The sequence below is a fragment of the Thunnus maccoyii genome, chromosome 11 (genome assembly GCF_910596095.1).
Source record: "Thunnus maccoyii chromosome 11, fThuMac1.1, whole genome shotgun sequence".
NCBI classification, from domain to species: Eukaryota; Metazoa; Chordata; class Actinopteri; order Scombriformes; family Scombridae; genus Thunnus; species Thunnus maccoyii.
This window is the reverse complement of record NC_056543.1, coordinates 887,191-902,098: the sequence shown is the minus strand read 5'-3', so window position 1 is coordinate 902,098 and position 14,908 is coordinate 887,191. Positions and strand designations below refer to the sequence as shown.

The 14,908-nt window shown below is 41.0% G+C and overlaps 1 protein-coding gene across 1 annotated transcript; it reads right to left on the bottom strand.

Annotated features, from left to right (window-relative positions):
• Positions 1 to 5,834: 5,834 nt before the first annotated feature.
• On the bottom strand, positions 5,835 to 9,304 carry LOC121907658 (chymotrypsinogen B-like). Its single transcript, XM_042427345.1, has 7 exons — positions 8,557 to 9,304; positions 7,758 to 7,861; positions 7,584 to 7,663; positions 7,242 to 7,320; positions 6,978 to 7,161; positions 6,506 to 6,633; positions 5,835 to 6,371 (listed from the first exon to the last, which is right to left on the bottom strand). The coding sequence occupies exons 1-7, from the start codon at positions 8,684 to 8,686 to the stop codon at positions 6,210 to 6,212; spliced, it is 867 nt and encodes a 288-aa protein (XP_042283279.1). The 5' UTR covers positions 8,687 to 9,304; the 3' UTR covers positions 5,835 to 6,209.
• Positions 9,305 to 14,908: the final 5,604 nt, after the last annotated feature.

The following is a 14,908-nucleotide window of genomic DNA, read 5'->3' as shown; positions in this document are numbered from 1 at the left end:
TTATGCTAATTACTCTACTACCTATCCTATGAAGGCGTTAGTGAGGTGGCTTCGGCACCTCTGGTGAGTAAAAGCTGGTTACTGTGTTGGGGGGGGGGTAAACAACTAGCATGCAAAATGCTAACAACTCTCTGCTAACACAACCACTAGTGCACACTAGTGCACACAATACACAACCTCACTGTATATGCTTGGCGGAGCACAAGACACGTCAAAATTTCGAAAATTGAAATTTTGGGGGAAAATTATTAATAATTCAAAAATATATAATTATTGATTATTGTGCATAAATATTTCAAAAAGGACTGATATCTCAGGAGCCTCACACGGGGGCACCATTAATGTTGGGACGGGCAGTAGTGCGTTTGGTTATTAGCAATAATTCATAATTATCATAGATAATTATGAATTATGAAAACAAGATATTGTTAACCTTAATCAACAATTCAGGCACCAACTGTTGGATCTGTGAGGGACACAGTTGATTATTTGCAATAATTATCAATTATCAAGGAGAATTAACTAATTATGACAATAGAATTATTAATATGGATTAACAAATATGGGGCACCACCCGGAAACTGGGACCAATAACCAAACAAGGTAGTCTCATAAATGGGAGTTCACCTAGAATGTTAATATCTGAGAGATATCACTATTCAAGGGTGAACAGAGAAGGGTGAATTCGAGCTCTGACTCCTTCAATCAGCCACTTTTCACAATGTTATACACGATAATGACAGAAGAACTTCTCTTTAAAGGTAACAGTGTTTACACATAACAGTGTTTATTAAACGTAGCAAAATTAAGAAAGTTAACAAATGCTTCATTCAATAAACAACTATCCTAAAATCTAATCCTACCAAATGAACACAAACAGCTATGTACAGGGTTGGACACATGCAGGGGAATGCATGTGTGTGTATGTGTGTGTGTGTGTGTGTGTGAGAGCGTGTGTGTGTGTGACAAGATGGCGACGGGGCCTGACGTGATGACGTCGTCGGTCTGTGATGCGGACGGGACTATGGGAGGAAGTCACGTCGCGCGAGAACCGGATGGCAGAAATGTGGCGGTGTTTTGGTTAGACAGAAGCAAGACGGCACTTCCTGATGGACGGCGTCTCGCACTCACCCACTTCTGTGAAAAACACACGTGTCTGATGGCGGATAAGGAAAGACAAAGCGAAGCTTTGTCCGACGTTATCTGACCATCAGATGTGCAAAAGATGTGTGTGTGCGCGCGCGTGTATGTGTTAGTCAGAAGAGAGAGGGAAGGAAAGAAAGCGATCGTGAGAGGAAGAGAAGCGGTTCCTTTGACCACAGACAGTGTGTGTACGGACGGCAGTCTGTAATGCACGTTGTCTGGTTTCTGACCGACAAAGCAACTTATTTCCTGACTCACGATGGCACAAACACAACAGTAGTCCCGAGCGGGACAAACACAAAACAGTCTAGCGTGGTGAACACAACTAAACAGGCAGCAAACTTAAAATACTCCTAAGAGTAAAGCAGGAAAAATGGACTTGGCGGTCCGTCAACAGCACAACAAACAATAGCAAAAGCTAAGAGCTAAATGCTAAACAACAGCAACTGATGCTGATAAGAACACACAACTAACACTGCCTCTGCCCAGACTTATGCCTCTTACTTGGGTCGCTTCAGAAAGCGAGCAGGGTGTGTGTGTAATCCGTTGTTATGTACGGCAGCTGGCTCTCAGCGGCGTGGCGGAGAGAACAGCAGAGTCGACTCGGTGAAGAAGCGTTACTTCCTTCTCGAGGGAATTTGAGGACGCTGGTTGCAGCAGTGGTCTCTCTCGGATCCGGGAATGTGTTGGGGTGAACACGGGCGAAGTCTCGTCTCGTCCGGCGAGGGGAGTCTTCGATGAGGGGAAAACACCTGCTTGAGGTACCCTCTTTAGTCAGCTGACGCACAGAGGAACAGGAGTTACCCCTAGCTCAGTGACATGGGAAAGGCGTGTGCTTCAGGGCACGTTCAGTTTTTAAAAGGGTGGTGATGTCATGGCTGCGTCATCAGGACGCTCCGCTGTGCAGGAGCGTCTCCGCCAATGAGACTGTAAGTTAACTGCTCCCTGCTGAGGTGTGAAAATCGCAAAGCATCCTTGGAAATGGAGTTTGCAATGGACTCCCATTGTCTGTAAGCATTTTTGGCGCTATTCCTTTGTCTCGGGGGAAACAAAGGAACAAGCACCTGGTGGTCAGGCCTCACAGGTTACATGTAGGCCTTCTCTGTGTGACCTCATGGTTTGAGGCCCAACAACAGTTTATTCTGCACTATGCAGAAGATGCCTCATGAATTAATCCAAAAGTAATGTAATAATCTTTAAATGAATCTTGTATTTGGGTGCCGACTAGTTCTCTGATCATTTCGACATGGAGCCGGGAATCAAACCGCCGACCCTCTGATTAGTGGACGACCCGCTCTACCTCCTGAACCACAGCCGCCCCAGTATGTAGAAGTATATCTCGAGGCCATTGGCTGTAATCATATAAGCTGATACATTGACCAATCACAGATCATTTCTCTGTTCTCTGGAACTATAATAGATCAGGTTTGCTCTTTGTTCGTTGAGACAAGCTGATGCAAATCTTTGTGTGTTCTGTCTCCTTATTGTACAATAATAATTTATAATCTTCAACCCAGCAGTGTTTTGGATATTATTTCATATGTGTGTTTAATGTTTCCAGACGATTTCCACGACAATATACATACATACATATATGTGAGCTGAATAATAGAAGCTGTGATGGAACAGCTCAGCCGTAGGCTTGTAGAGGACAGTCACTGCAAATGTACGCAGGTCAACAGGTGGCAGAAATGCTGCTACTTTGAGCCCAGCAGAGGGCAGTGTTGACTGTGGAATGGTTCAGTGTCAATAGTCTCATACAGTGTGGAGGAGGATGCATCATGTTTATTGATATTAGATTATAATGTCTCACAGGTTATTACCATGTTGGTGCTTGTTATATATGTATATAATGCTACCAGCTTAGATCATTATTTTATACTTTTTATTCTCTCCACTTCAGTTGAAAGTGTGTGCTGACTGTGTGGCAGTGATAAATAAAGTGTTCAGAGCTTCAGTGGCGTCCTCTTGTGTTTCTAACTGGACATGTTGCAGTGGGACAGCATGTCTAACCACTATGAAGTGATGGTGGTGAACTCATTAAGCCACTTCAACAATAGAAGACATCATCAATAATACTGATTTAAGTCAAGCAGATCAGTTTATTCAACCCTGAAATATCACTTTACTGTCAGAATATTGTTCAAGTATTTTACTGATGTTAGATAATGTAAAGTATATTCACTAAACCTAAATATACATCATATATAAAACACTAAATGTAATAATAATAATAGTAATAATAGTAGAGTATTATTACTTTTCCTTTCTTTTTAGAGTTGCAAAGTTTGTTAAATGAATAATCGATCCTTTTAAATTGTATATGTGTCTGTTTTTTAATTAATCAATTAATTTTATTGTATTTGTTTCAACTACTGGTGTGTCTGTCTACTTTATTCCTCTTTCTTTAGATGATGCTGCAGAACAACAAACAATAAACTGTGAGGATTTCTTTTACAGGACGTACAATCTGACAGGTGTTGAGTCGATTCATATCTCTGATTGGCTCTTCCTTCATGTGATCAGTAATGTGATCGGTCGGCTGCTTGATAGATGAGTCTTATTGATCACACTCAGAACAGTTTCACCTTCAGAGTGTTTGTTTGATCAATATGAGCTCTGACACTCTCACATGGCTGCATGTTAAAAACTGTTTCTATCAGACGTTTGTTTTACTTTAATTATTGATGCTGAACATGACTGATTACATCTGCAGCAGGAAGATGTTTGTATCCCTGAAAGTAAAACACAGCGACCAATGTGCCATCAAGCAACTTGTGACTTTACTCAGAGAGAAAATTATATTCATTAATATTAATTAATAAGTAATAAAATAATTAATGAATAAGAGACAAAATAGCGTAAAAGAGTATGTAAAGAGTGACAGGAACATCCAGCTCTGGTCAAATTTCTTTCAACAGATTATTAATTAAAGGGGAGGTATTATGCTTTTCCTTCTTTCCAGACATATATATATAATGTCACAATGTCGGATATTCATGTTAAAAGTGGCCGACATGTCAAATAATGAGGTAAATGTATGTAGCAGAAAGCAGCAGTTTCAGACTGCTCTGAACGCTAAGTTTCCGACGGTTTTTTCTACTTTCAGCCCGAGCTGATGTCAGTTTGTGACGGATTTCTTTATATGGACATCTGCTACGTGCACCTGCTACCTGCGGGATGCTCAGCTGTCTGCTGCTCTGCTGCTGCTTTAGTCTGTTGCGTCTCTCCTCCGCTCTGGTTCATTGAAATCTGCAGCTGGACACTGAGCCCGCCTACCTGTCCGACATTGGTCAGTGATGTCACAGTCACCTGTCCAATCAGAGGGCTCAAACAGCCACCTGACAAGGGTCAAAGTTTGATTTTTGTTCAATAATTTTAATCGCAAAAGGAGGAATAAAATTAAATAAAATGTTTGAAAAGAAAACAGAAAAACATAATGACTGATAATGTAAAAATATTAAAAATACAACAGAATAGAAAATAATAACTGTCAGTCATCATCAGTTTTCAGAATCACAAACACATAAAATACTACATAAAATTATTGATAATATAAATAAGCAGAGTATGTAATGAAACTGGAAAACCCCAAATTCTGCTTCTTCTTTTATGTTAAACTGTGTACATGAGGCTCATGCATGGCTTCACAATCAATAAATTGATAAATGATATTAAATGATATTAATGAATTAAATGAATAAATGACATCCACACGTACAAACAATAATCTGATGAACAGACTGTGAATATTTATGTTTGTTTGTGTAAAAACAGTTTTATGTTTGTTTTCTGCGTTCTGTCCTGCAGAGAGAAGCCACGCCAACGACCTTGTACATGATCCCGCCCTCTTACCTGTCGTCTCTGTGGAGGATCACTTCCTGTTGGACACAGGCTCCTATGACGAGGTGGGTGTGGCCTAAAGAGAGATAAAGTTCACCACAAAGTTTTCAGACTCACAGTGAATGTTTCCTGTTCTCCAGAACTCCTTGGCAGCCTTGCAGCTGCAGAGTCTGATCACAGTTATGTCTTGTTTATCTGCAGCCCTGCTGCAACACCCGCAACACCTGCAACACCCGCAACACCTGCAACACTTGCAACACTTGCAACACCTGCAACACCTGCAACACCTGCTATTGCCGCTTCTTTTATGCCATCTGCTACTGCTGCCATGTAGGCCACGCCTGCCCGCAGACACATCTGATGGAGTAAATGTGTCTTTGTCTTTGTGGGATAAATGAGTAAATTAATGTTACTTTGACATGTTTTGTGTCAGTGATTCAATCACTTTATCAAATGAGGACGACATGTTGAAATGCTGAACAGGACGTCCTGTGATCTGAGACACAAACCAGCAGCAGTCAGCTCTGTTATACATCACAATCATCTTTAAAAAACCTGCTAATCAACACAAAGAAAAGCAGAACAGTTGATAGAAAGACAGCAGCTCATCCAGTCAGCTGGACTGAATCTCCAGGTGCATTCTGGGAGTGATTGACAGCTCAGATTACATGTTTAGAAAAGATCAGGATTCCACATTCAACTGCACTTCAACTCCAGCTGAGAACAACTATTACTGATGAAATGATAATATTACAACCTGTAGATTAAATTAGATCATTAATATCATTGATTCAAGAGGAGTGGAACAACCTTCATGGGGATCAGTAAAGAGACGGAAAGAGATGCTGTAATAAGATTGATGCTTTATTAAAGGGAAAACACAAACTGTAAATGTCTCGTTAAAACAAAGAAAATACATTTTTATAGGTTTATTTATTTATAATTGCTTCAACAGAGAAAGCCTTTCAGATTTCTGTAGAATAAAAATAAAGTCACTTTCCTGGTGACGTCTTACTTTAATAAACTTTTGACATGTGGTCTGTTTGTCTTTATGCTAAGCTAAGCTAACTGTTTCCCCCTGCTTCCACTCCTATGCTAAGCTAAGATAGCTGTTTTCCCCTACTTGCAGTCTAATGCTAAGCTAAGCTTGCTGTTTTCTCCTCCTTCCAGTCTTGATGCTAAGCTAAGCTAGCTGAACTTCATTTTGAGCAAGTGAAACTCTCTCAGTTGGCGGCGATGGTCCGGTCTATCCAGGCGCGCAGTGCTGTGACGCGGACGTACACCCGAGACTTCATAGTATCGCAGCCTTTTATTCCAAAGGACATGACACCAACCAGAGTCCAGGCACCAGCCTTCTGACAGACCAGAGGACCTCCAGAGTCGCCCTGAAAACAAACACACACACAAAATAAGCACACAAACAAACAAATAACATGCGTAGCTGATAGATACATGTTAGCATGTCTATCTTCCAACATGTTGCTAATATGCTTGTTGGTGGTTAGTGTGCAGCACCCACGTTGCAGCTGGAGGTTCCGTTGGCTCCGGCACAGATCATATTGGAGGTGATTGGGGGTTTGAATTGACTGCACTCACTATTGGTCAGCAGGGGGAGGGCTGCCTGCTGCAGCCGGGTGGCCGTTTTACCTGCAACACATCAACACATCACACTGATTTCTATACTGCCCCCAGTGGTCAAAGCATGCCATGTTTCCTGTGTTAACACCCCCCTTAATGGATAATAATAATAATAATAATAATAATAATAATAATAAATATAGCTGCAAGTCGCAATTTGGGGGTTCAAGCCTTTTTGCATTCAACAGAAGGAAGCAGCTCGATCAGCCAAAATTAAAGTCGTGAGCAGCAACGAACAGATTTCAGGTTTCACAAAGGTGACCAAAGTCACTTCAGCTACTTTAGTTCTGTTTAAAGTAGTGAGACACTAATAATAATAATAATAATAACAATAATAATAATAATAAAGTCACCGTTGCCGCTGGTCTTGCCCCAGCCGGTGATCATGCACATTGTGCCTGCAGGGAAATTGTCTGTGGTCTCGGCCACGCACACGGCTGAAACATGCCTGTTTATCTGGGCGGGGCTGGCCAGCTTGATGAGCTGGATGTCGTTGTTCCAGGGCCTGGTTTTGTTGTAGTCGGGATGTGTGAACACCTGACAGAAAATTACATCATTAGCTGGTGAACGCGCAGGAGCTCACGAGACATGATGAAGTCCTGCTGCTTGTTGCTCACCTTGCCGACCCCGATCACCTGGACGTCCTCGGTGGAGGAGCGGAGGTCATGTGCTCCGAGAACCACAAGGTCAGACTCCCTGCGGAAAAACATGTGAATGAAATCGGCCAATAAAAAATCACCTGAGCAACAGGAGGCGGAGCCTAATGTCAGCTGCTGGCTGAAGCTCATATTCAGAAGCGGAACACTGATCATACAGCAGGTTTAACTGAGCAGCAGATTGAGTTCAGCTGTCAAACTGTCTTTATTTAAACATTTATAATGTTTAAAGTTGCATTTAATTATTGGTTGACAGGACAGGTGAGGGTTAAAGGTTAAAGGTTAAAGATTGTTGGTGTTTACCTGAAGGAACAGTGAGCAGCGGTTACCACCCAGTTCTGGTTGATGAGGGAGCCTCCGCAGTAGTGGGAACCACTTCTTTTCTGAAACAACCACATGTTCATGAATACAACTCATCTGTGTGTGTGTGTGTATATGTGTGTGTGTGTGTTTGTGTGTGTGTGTGTGTGTGTGTACCTGCACGGACACCTGCCAGGGCCAGGAGTGAGGCTTCGCCTCCTTGCCGTTCACGATATCAGAGTAACTGCTGATGTCGGGGGGGATGGCGGGAGTGCCGCAACCTGGTGACATCATCATAATGACATCATCATAATGACATCATCATAATGACATCATCATAAAGACATCATCATAATGACATCATTAACAACAACATGAGTCAGGAAGTTTGTTCCTGATCTTTGCGAACAGACGACAATAAAACACCTCGAGTCACATTTTCAGTAAGAAACGATTGTTAATAAGATCAATACTTTTAAAGTGATCAGCCAATAAACATGGATCGATCTCACTGTGTCCAGTTATCTTCAGTCACTTATAAAAATCATTTTATCTTCATAAAGTCTTACGGCCTCACCACCCTGCACACGTGGGATCTCTTGTGATGTGGGAAGCTGAGCAGGATGGGGCCTGGTTAGTACTTGGATGGGAGATCTCCTGGGAATACCAGGAGCTGTGAGCTGTCTCTCTCCTCTCTCCTCCTGTTGCTTTCTGCAGGTATTTCTGCCTCCAGAGCTGCTCAACACCCACTGCTACAATTATTATTATTAGTCTTATTATGATTATTACCATTATTATTACTATACATCTCTATGTGGAACTTGCATTGTTCTCTCTCTCCTCTCAACCGGTCGGTAGATGATGGCCGCCCACCCAGAGCCGCTAAATATGAAATCTATAAATAAATATAATAGTTGTAAATTAAAAACAAGCAGCTCAGTCTACCCAGCATGCTTCACTCCCTCAGCTGTCTTACCGTAGGCGGCGCCAACGAAGGCGAAGCAGGAGAGGATCCACAGGAAGACCATGGCTCGAACATGAAAGCTCCGTCTGAGAGACGAACCTTTATACAGACGAGGAGCGACAGGATTGGACAGGAGGGACATGTGTGTGTGTGTGTGTGTGTGTGTTTCTATGGTGCAACCACTGTTCTGTGTAATTAACTGAGAAGATGTGCAGGAGGATCTTGTGAAACATATTTATGTAAAAGTCTCTGATGTCTGTTGTGAAAACTTCCACAGTTAAACGTGTGACAGTAGTTTTGTGTCATTGAAGTTTTCACCAAACTGCAGCCGTCTGTGGTTTGCAAATGTATAAGTGAGTCACTGAGAAGGACTTGTAGTGATATGTGGCTGATCAAGTTTGTAATTATTGGGTTTGATCAGTTATTGTGACAGTATTATTGATGTTAAAGCCATCTTACAGCAGTAGTGAGCAGACTGGTGGTGAAGTAATCTATCATTATAAATAAAACTGATCCTGTGTGTTTAACCTCTATAAATGCTGGTTCACTTTTAACTGGCTCAGTATGTTTTGGTATTTTTGCTTTGGGATCCTCTGTTTCAGCTTGGTGTTATTTAGGCAAAGCTACGAGCTGCTGCATATTCTAAAATAAATGCTACTGTAGGTGCAGAATGTTACAGTTCAGTTTTATTTTGCAGGCTTGTGCTACAGCCACTGATGTTGAATGTCCTGTGATACCAGCTGGCTTTATTGTCCAAGGTAATATCAGTGTTTAATATAAAACTCACATTACCAGTCTTTGCACAGTAAGACATGATGGGTACATGTGGTTGAGTTTCAGGGGACATAATGAAGCGGAGGGAAGGGATGTCGTCTGCTGAAGGTCAAGTGCTTGTGGGACTTCAGGTCTTCACCTTTGGTTTGGCTGCATTCTTTGCAAACTACAACAGTTTATTCTGCACTATGCAGAAGATGCCTCATGAATTTATCCAAAAGTAATGTAATAATCTTTCAATGAATCTTGTATTTGGGTGCCGACTAGTTCTCTGATCATTCCAGCTAATGTTTACACTGCTTTTTACTTGTTGCTAACTAGTGCTGGGCGGTAGGACCAAACATTTGTATCACAGTATTTTTGTTTTTGAATGACTGGGCCTTTATATAGGTTCATAGTGGCTTATTCTACTGTCAGGAGTAAACAGAGTTTACATGAAGCACTTCAAAAGTTTGAGTCTGAGTCTGAGTGAACCGAACCACACACATCACATATTCATCCAAACACACTGGTGTGTTCACATGTATGAGGCTGACTGACTGTAAGGAAACTAAAACAACGTACAGTAACGGTTACCTGGGAGAAACTGCTGCTGTTCCTGCGGTCACTGCTCTCCTCTGCAGTCGGACCTGCTGCTGCCAGACTGTGTAACTACTACATATGGATTTACAGCGTTTGTCAATATTGTCGTCCAGGAGGCAAATTTACGAATCCTACTATGGCGAAGGCATGAGCCGCCCTACTCTGCCTCTGATTGGCTAGTACTCGTTGCCTTCGGTGGTTGTTTTGGTTAGGTTTAGGCATGAGGAATGAGATTGGTTAGGGTTAGGGTAAGAATATCAGGGTAAGCCAATCAGAGGCAGAGTAGGGCAGGTTCACAATCGCAATAGTAGGATTCGTAAATTTGCATCCTGCAGATGGTTTCACCTCCACAAAATCAACTGGAAGAAAAGAGCGAGGCCGGCTGGATGAAACAACGTAACAACGTAACGTTAGTCCATTAAAACTGCACAGTGTGTATCTTGTCATTTTATCCTTGCAATTTGGAAACTTGCAGACATGAACCATTTTATTTCATCGTCAAAGTTGCTGCTTCTCTATGTTTACACATAAAAACAAACCGACTTGCAAACGGCCCTGCATGTAGTTAGCCATAATGCTACTACAGGAGGCTAGTTCCTGTGTTTACTTTCATTCAAACTCAAACCTTTGAAGCGGTGTAGGAGAATGAGTGCCAGGTCACGGTGACCTGTACCAATGCCAAACATGTCAGTCATTGTTATATTAAAGTGTCATTTATGTCAATGGAGTTCAGTGTCAACGTTACTCACTTGTGTGCTGAAAAGTGCCAGCGAGGGTCTGGATGTAACAGCCGCAGGCGTGTGTCTGTAGTGAGGGCGAAGACACCGGAGTAACGTCCGCAACGCAGCCCGAGACAGCGAGGGTGAGACTGGACAGAGTGCAGTCAGCCACTAAGTTACAGTCCGTTTCATTTGGTCGCCTGTCGATGGCGTCATACCCCCTCTACCAAAGAGTATATGTAGTATGTGTGTCATGCAGCACTGTTGTTGTTGTCCGCCACAATGACGTCTACCAAAGAGTATACATGTACAAGATAATATGCTGGTGTAATGGTTTCTGCCTTCAGATAACCGATACCCCCTGCCGATGTGGATAAGGCACCGGCAGGCGGCTGTCCTCTACCTCTGACCGAGGTATCGAACGTGTTCCCAAAATCTACACAGAAGACCATCCTCGCCTTGTTTAGGGAACCAGAGTTCAGCCTGGCTTCTATAATCACCAGCTGTCACTGAACCTCTCTAAACGGGCCTATTTACTCAGGAATACCTGACAGCAGGGTCGCAACAAAGTGTATCGGTGCAAATAGGTGTTGGAGGTTTGAAAGTCCTCCAAGATGGCCTCTAACAGGTCATCACTGGAGGAGGCCCACCCTGATGGTCGAGGGCTTCGATGTCCTGGCCTTAACAGTTTAGCCAATTAAACTATAATAAACCGTTCAACCTGATTCTGAACTCTATCACATCTTATCATATCAATTATCACAATTACAATTCTGTTAATTAAAAAACATTGCAAGTTTATCCTTAGCAAATTTCATTATAAAGACCTCAGAGATGAGCAAAGACAGGAACTATGGTTGGAGTGTATAAAAATACTAACCAGTTTTATTTGTTTTCTCCAAAAATGAGTAACATAAAATACAAAAAGTAAAAAGTTCTGCTCGAAAAACTCAAATTAAATCCAAAAATGTCAGATTTCAGTTTGTGTCGTCGCCCTGATCGACGCCAGAGGAGGATGATGTCATGATGATGTCATAATAGGAATGGTGAGCACCAGCAGGGACGTCTGAGGTATCTAACACGCCAGTTTTATTTGTTTTCTCCAAAAATGAGTAACATAAAATACAAAAAGTAAAACATAAAAGCTTGAGTAAAAAGTTAAAGAGTCAAAAAGGCAAACTGACAAAAGGACCTCAAGTGACGACCCAAAAAGAGAGACCCCCGTCTCTCTTGGCTCTTCTTTTTATATCAATACATCTCCCCCTTCTTACATTCCTACATCCATATCCAGAACATCTACCAGCTACATGCTGATGTTTTATGACTTTGCACAAATCGGTGACTTTTCTTTGACTGTCACTTACAACACATTCCATGGAACATTTGAAACTTCTATTTTTTTACGTTTGAGGTTAAATTTAGGGATGTCTCCTCGCTGCAATAAACCGCAGCTTCTCCTTGGGCCTCAGGTTTGTTTAGTCTCACTTGAAAGTTCAGATGTAATTCAGTAAAAACTTGTGCAAGTTCTGCACAAATGGTGTAAGACATGGTGTTTTGACATATCACCAATTATAATTAAATAATGTAGTCAGAGGTATGTTTGAGCGGAGTTCATCTCAGCCACTTAGAGTGGAGCTTTCAACACTCATCATAGGTCATAAATTCACCTTTATTCAGTTTTAAGCCACACTTTAACAAAGAACGTTTTAGATCTTGGTCGTTTTTAACTGAATCTTTTAACCAGATGAAGGATTTTAGTCATCGTCTGGATCTTGAGTTGTCATAGTAACAAGCTGAGCAAACGTTAACAGCAGTTCGGCTCGCAGCCCCTCCTTACATCCTGTGTCCACCGAACAGCGTCGGAGAAACACTGATTTTAAAAAAATAACAGCAAAATTTCAGTAACTCACACAAATAATAACCTTTCAATGTTCGAAGGGGGTGTAGGATGAAGTAGAGAACTTTTCTAGTCCTACCCCTTTTTTTACTTTATTTTTTTTAATTTACTTCATCAATCAAGTCAAAGCTGAAAAAAACATTCAGAACAACACAAGAGAATAAATATAACTTGCATAGAAACAATAACAACAAACAAAAACAACACAAGTCAAAAAGACACTCTGTACCAAATCATATTATTCCAGTCAAGCTCTATCTTCATTCATTCTATATCTGTTCAATATGTTATTTTTAAAGATTTGTTTCAACTTACTTAATGTTGTACATGTTTTCATTTCTTCACTACAGTTGTTCTATAGATTAACTCCCTTTGTTGTGATACAATGAAGTTTTGCATTAGTCCTCACTGTTTCTTGAACATACATATTCCTCTGAAATCATATTTACTTTCCCTCATTTGAAACAATCTTTGGATTCAGTTTGGTAACTGCTGATTTTTTACTCTGTACATGATTTGAATAGTTTTGAAATCAACCAGGTCCTTAAATTTCAGTGCATTTAGTTTGATGAAGAGTGGGTTTGTTGGTTCTCTGTAAGTGGTTTTATTTACGATTCTTATGGCTCTTTTTTGGAGGATGAAAATTGGATCTGTGTTTGTGTCATAAGCTTCGTCTACATCTTCCACATAGACTTTGTTCCAGTCTTGTATCATCAGATCTTTTTTAAAAGAATTAATTGCCCCTTCTGATTTTTGTCTAATTATTTTGTAAGTTGTCACATCTTTATTTGTTTTCTAACTGCAGATATTAATCCTCAGGACTCCACCAGTAGCCTACTTGTGTCCAGAAAAGAGCTTGTAAAGTCTGACTTCCTGTCTGTACTGTACATTGATGCACCTGATGTGTGTTGGCCTTTAGACTTCAGATCTGTGTGTGTGTGTGTGTGTGTGTGTGTGTGTGTGTGTGTGTGTGTGTGTGTGTGTGTGTGTGTGTGTGTGTGTTCTATGGTGCAACCACTGTTCTGTGTAATTAACTGAGAAGATGTGCAGGAGGATCTTGTGAAACATATTTATGTAAAAGTCTCTGATGTCTGTTGTGAAAACTTCCACAGTTAAACGTGTGACAGTAGTTTTCTGTCATTGTCGTGCAATGCCTACCAAGTTGTTTAAAAGTGTTCTCAACTGTTTGGTAGATGATGTCCTTGAATGCCTCTCTACTCTCTGGAATCTTCCCCACAGCTCTCAAACATACTATAGTAACATCATTGTTAAAAAAGAGCAATCTAGATCCGTTTGTCCTTGAGAACTATAGACCAATCTCAAACCTACCATGTCTGGGGAAAAGTCTTTAAAAGGTTGTATATCAACAATTACACATGTATCTGTCACATAACAATTTATTTGATGTTTACCAGTCTGGTTTTAGAGTTGACCACAGTACAGAAACTGCCCTGGTCAGAGTTCAGAGATAACCATGAAGTTTCTGTTCTGGTACTTCTTGACCTCAGTGCAGCTTTCGATAAGGTTGATCATGTTATTCTTCTTCAGTGCCTTGAACGCTGTTTAGGTCTTAGAGGCACTGTTCTTAACTGGTTTTCTTCTTACCTTACTGGTAGATCTTTTTCTGTTTCTGTTGGTAACTTTGAATCAGATGAAGTCAGAATTCCATATGGAGTCCCTCAAGGATCAATTCTTGGTCCTCTACTGTTTAATTTGTATATGCTCCCACTTGGGTCCATCATTCAACAATACAACATATCATATCACTCCTATGCTGACGACACACTGTTATACATCTGTTTCTGCCAACCACCTTAACCCAGTGAATGATCTCATCCAGTGCGTTACTGATGTCAAACATTGGATGGCTAAAAATTACTGACAGCTAAATGAAAACAAAACAGAGATTCTTTTAGCAGGTCTGAAGGCTTTGAGGCACCAGATTCACTCTTTGTTAACTCCCCTGTCGGTAAAACCCTGTGAGCATGTCAAAAACTTGGATGTGATTTTAGATGCTCTCAACTTTTAGAAGCACATATCTAATATCTCTCAGACTGATTTTTATCATCTTAGAAATATATCTAAAGTTAGAGCTTTCCTATCACAGGCAGATTCTGAAAAGTTGATTCATGCATTTATTTCCAGTCGACTAGATTACTGTAATGCACTTTTTGCTGGACTGGCAGAGAACTTAATACACTCCAGCTTATTCAGAATGCTGCAGACAGAGTATTAACTAAAACCAAAAGGTGTGAACACATCACTCCTATTTTAACATGTCCTCACTGGCTCCCAGTAAGACAAAGAATTTAATTTAAAAATGTTCCTTTTTTTAAAAAACTATGCACAGCTTGGCTCCCTCTTACATCACTGACATGCTCACTGAATACAC

Coding starts and splice junctions, on each gene's coding strand:
- LOC121907658 (XM_042427345.1), bottom strand. CDS start 8,686: ATGTCCCTCCTGTCCAATCCTGTCGCTCCTCGTCTGTATAAAGGTTCG. Junction 7,664..7,757: donor CCTGGCAGGTGTCCGTGCAG/GTACACACACAC, acceptor TGGTTGTTTCAG/AAAAGAAGTGGTTCCCACTA. Junction 7,321..7,583: donor GCTGCTCACTGTTCCTTCAG/GTAAACACCAAC, acceptor GTTTTTCCGCAG/GGAGTCTGACCTTGTGGTTC.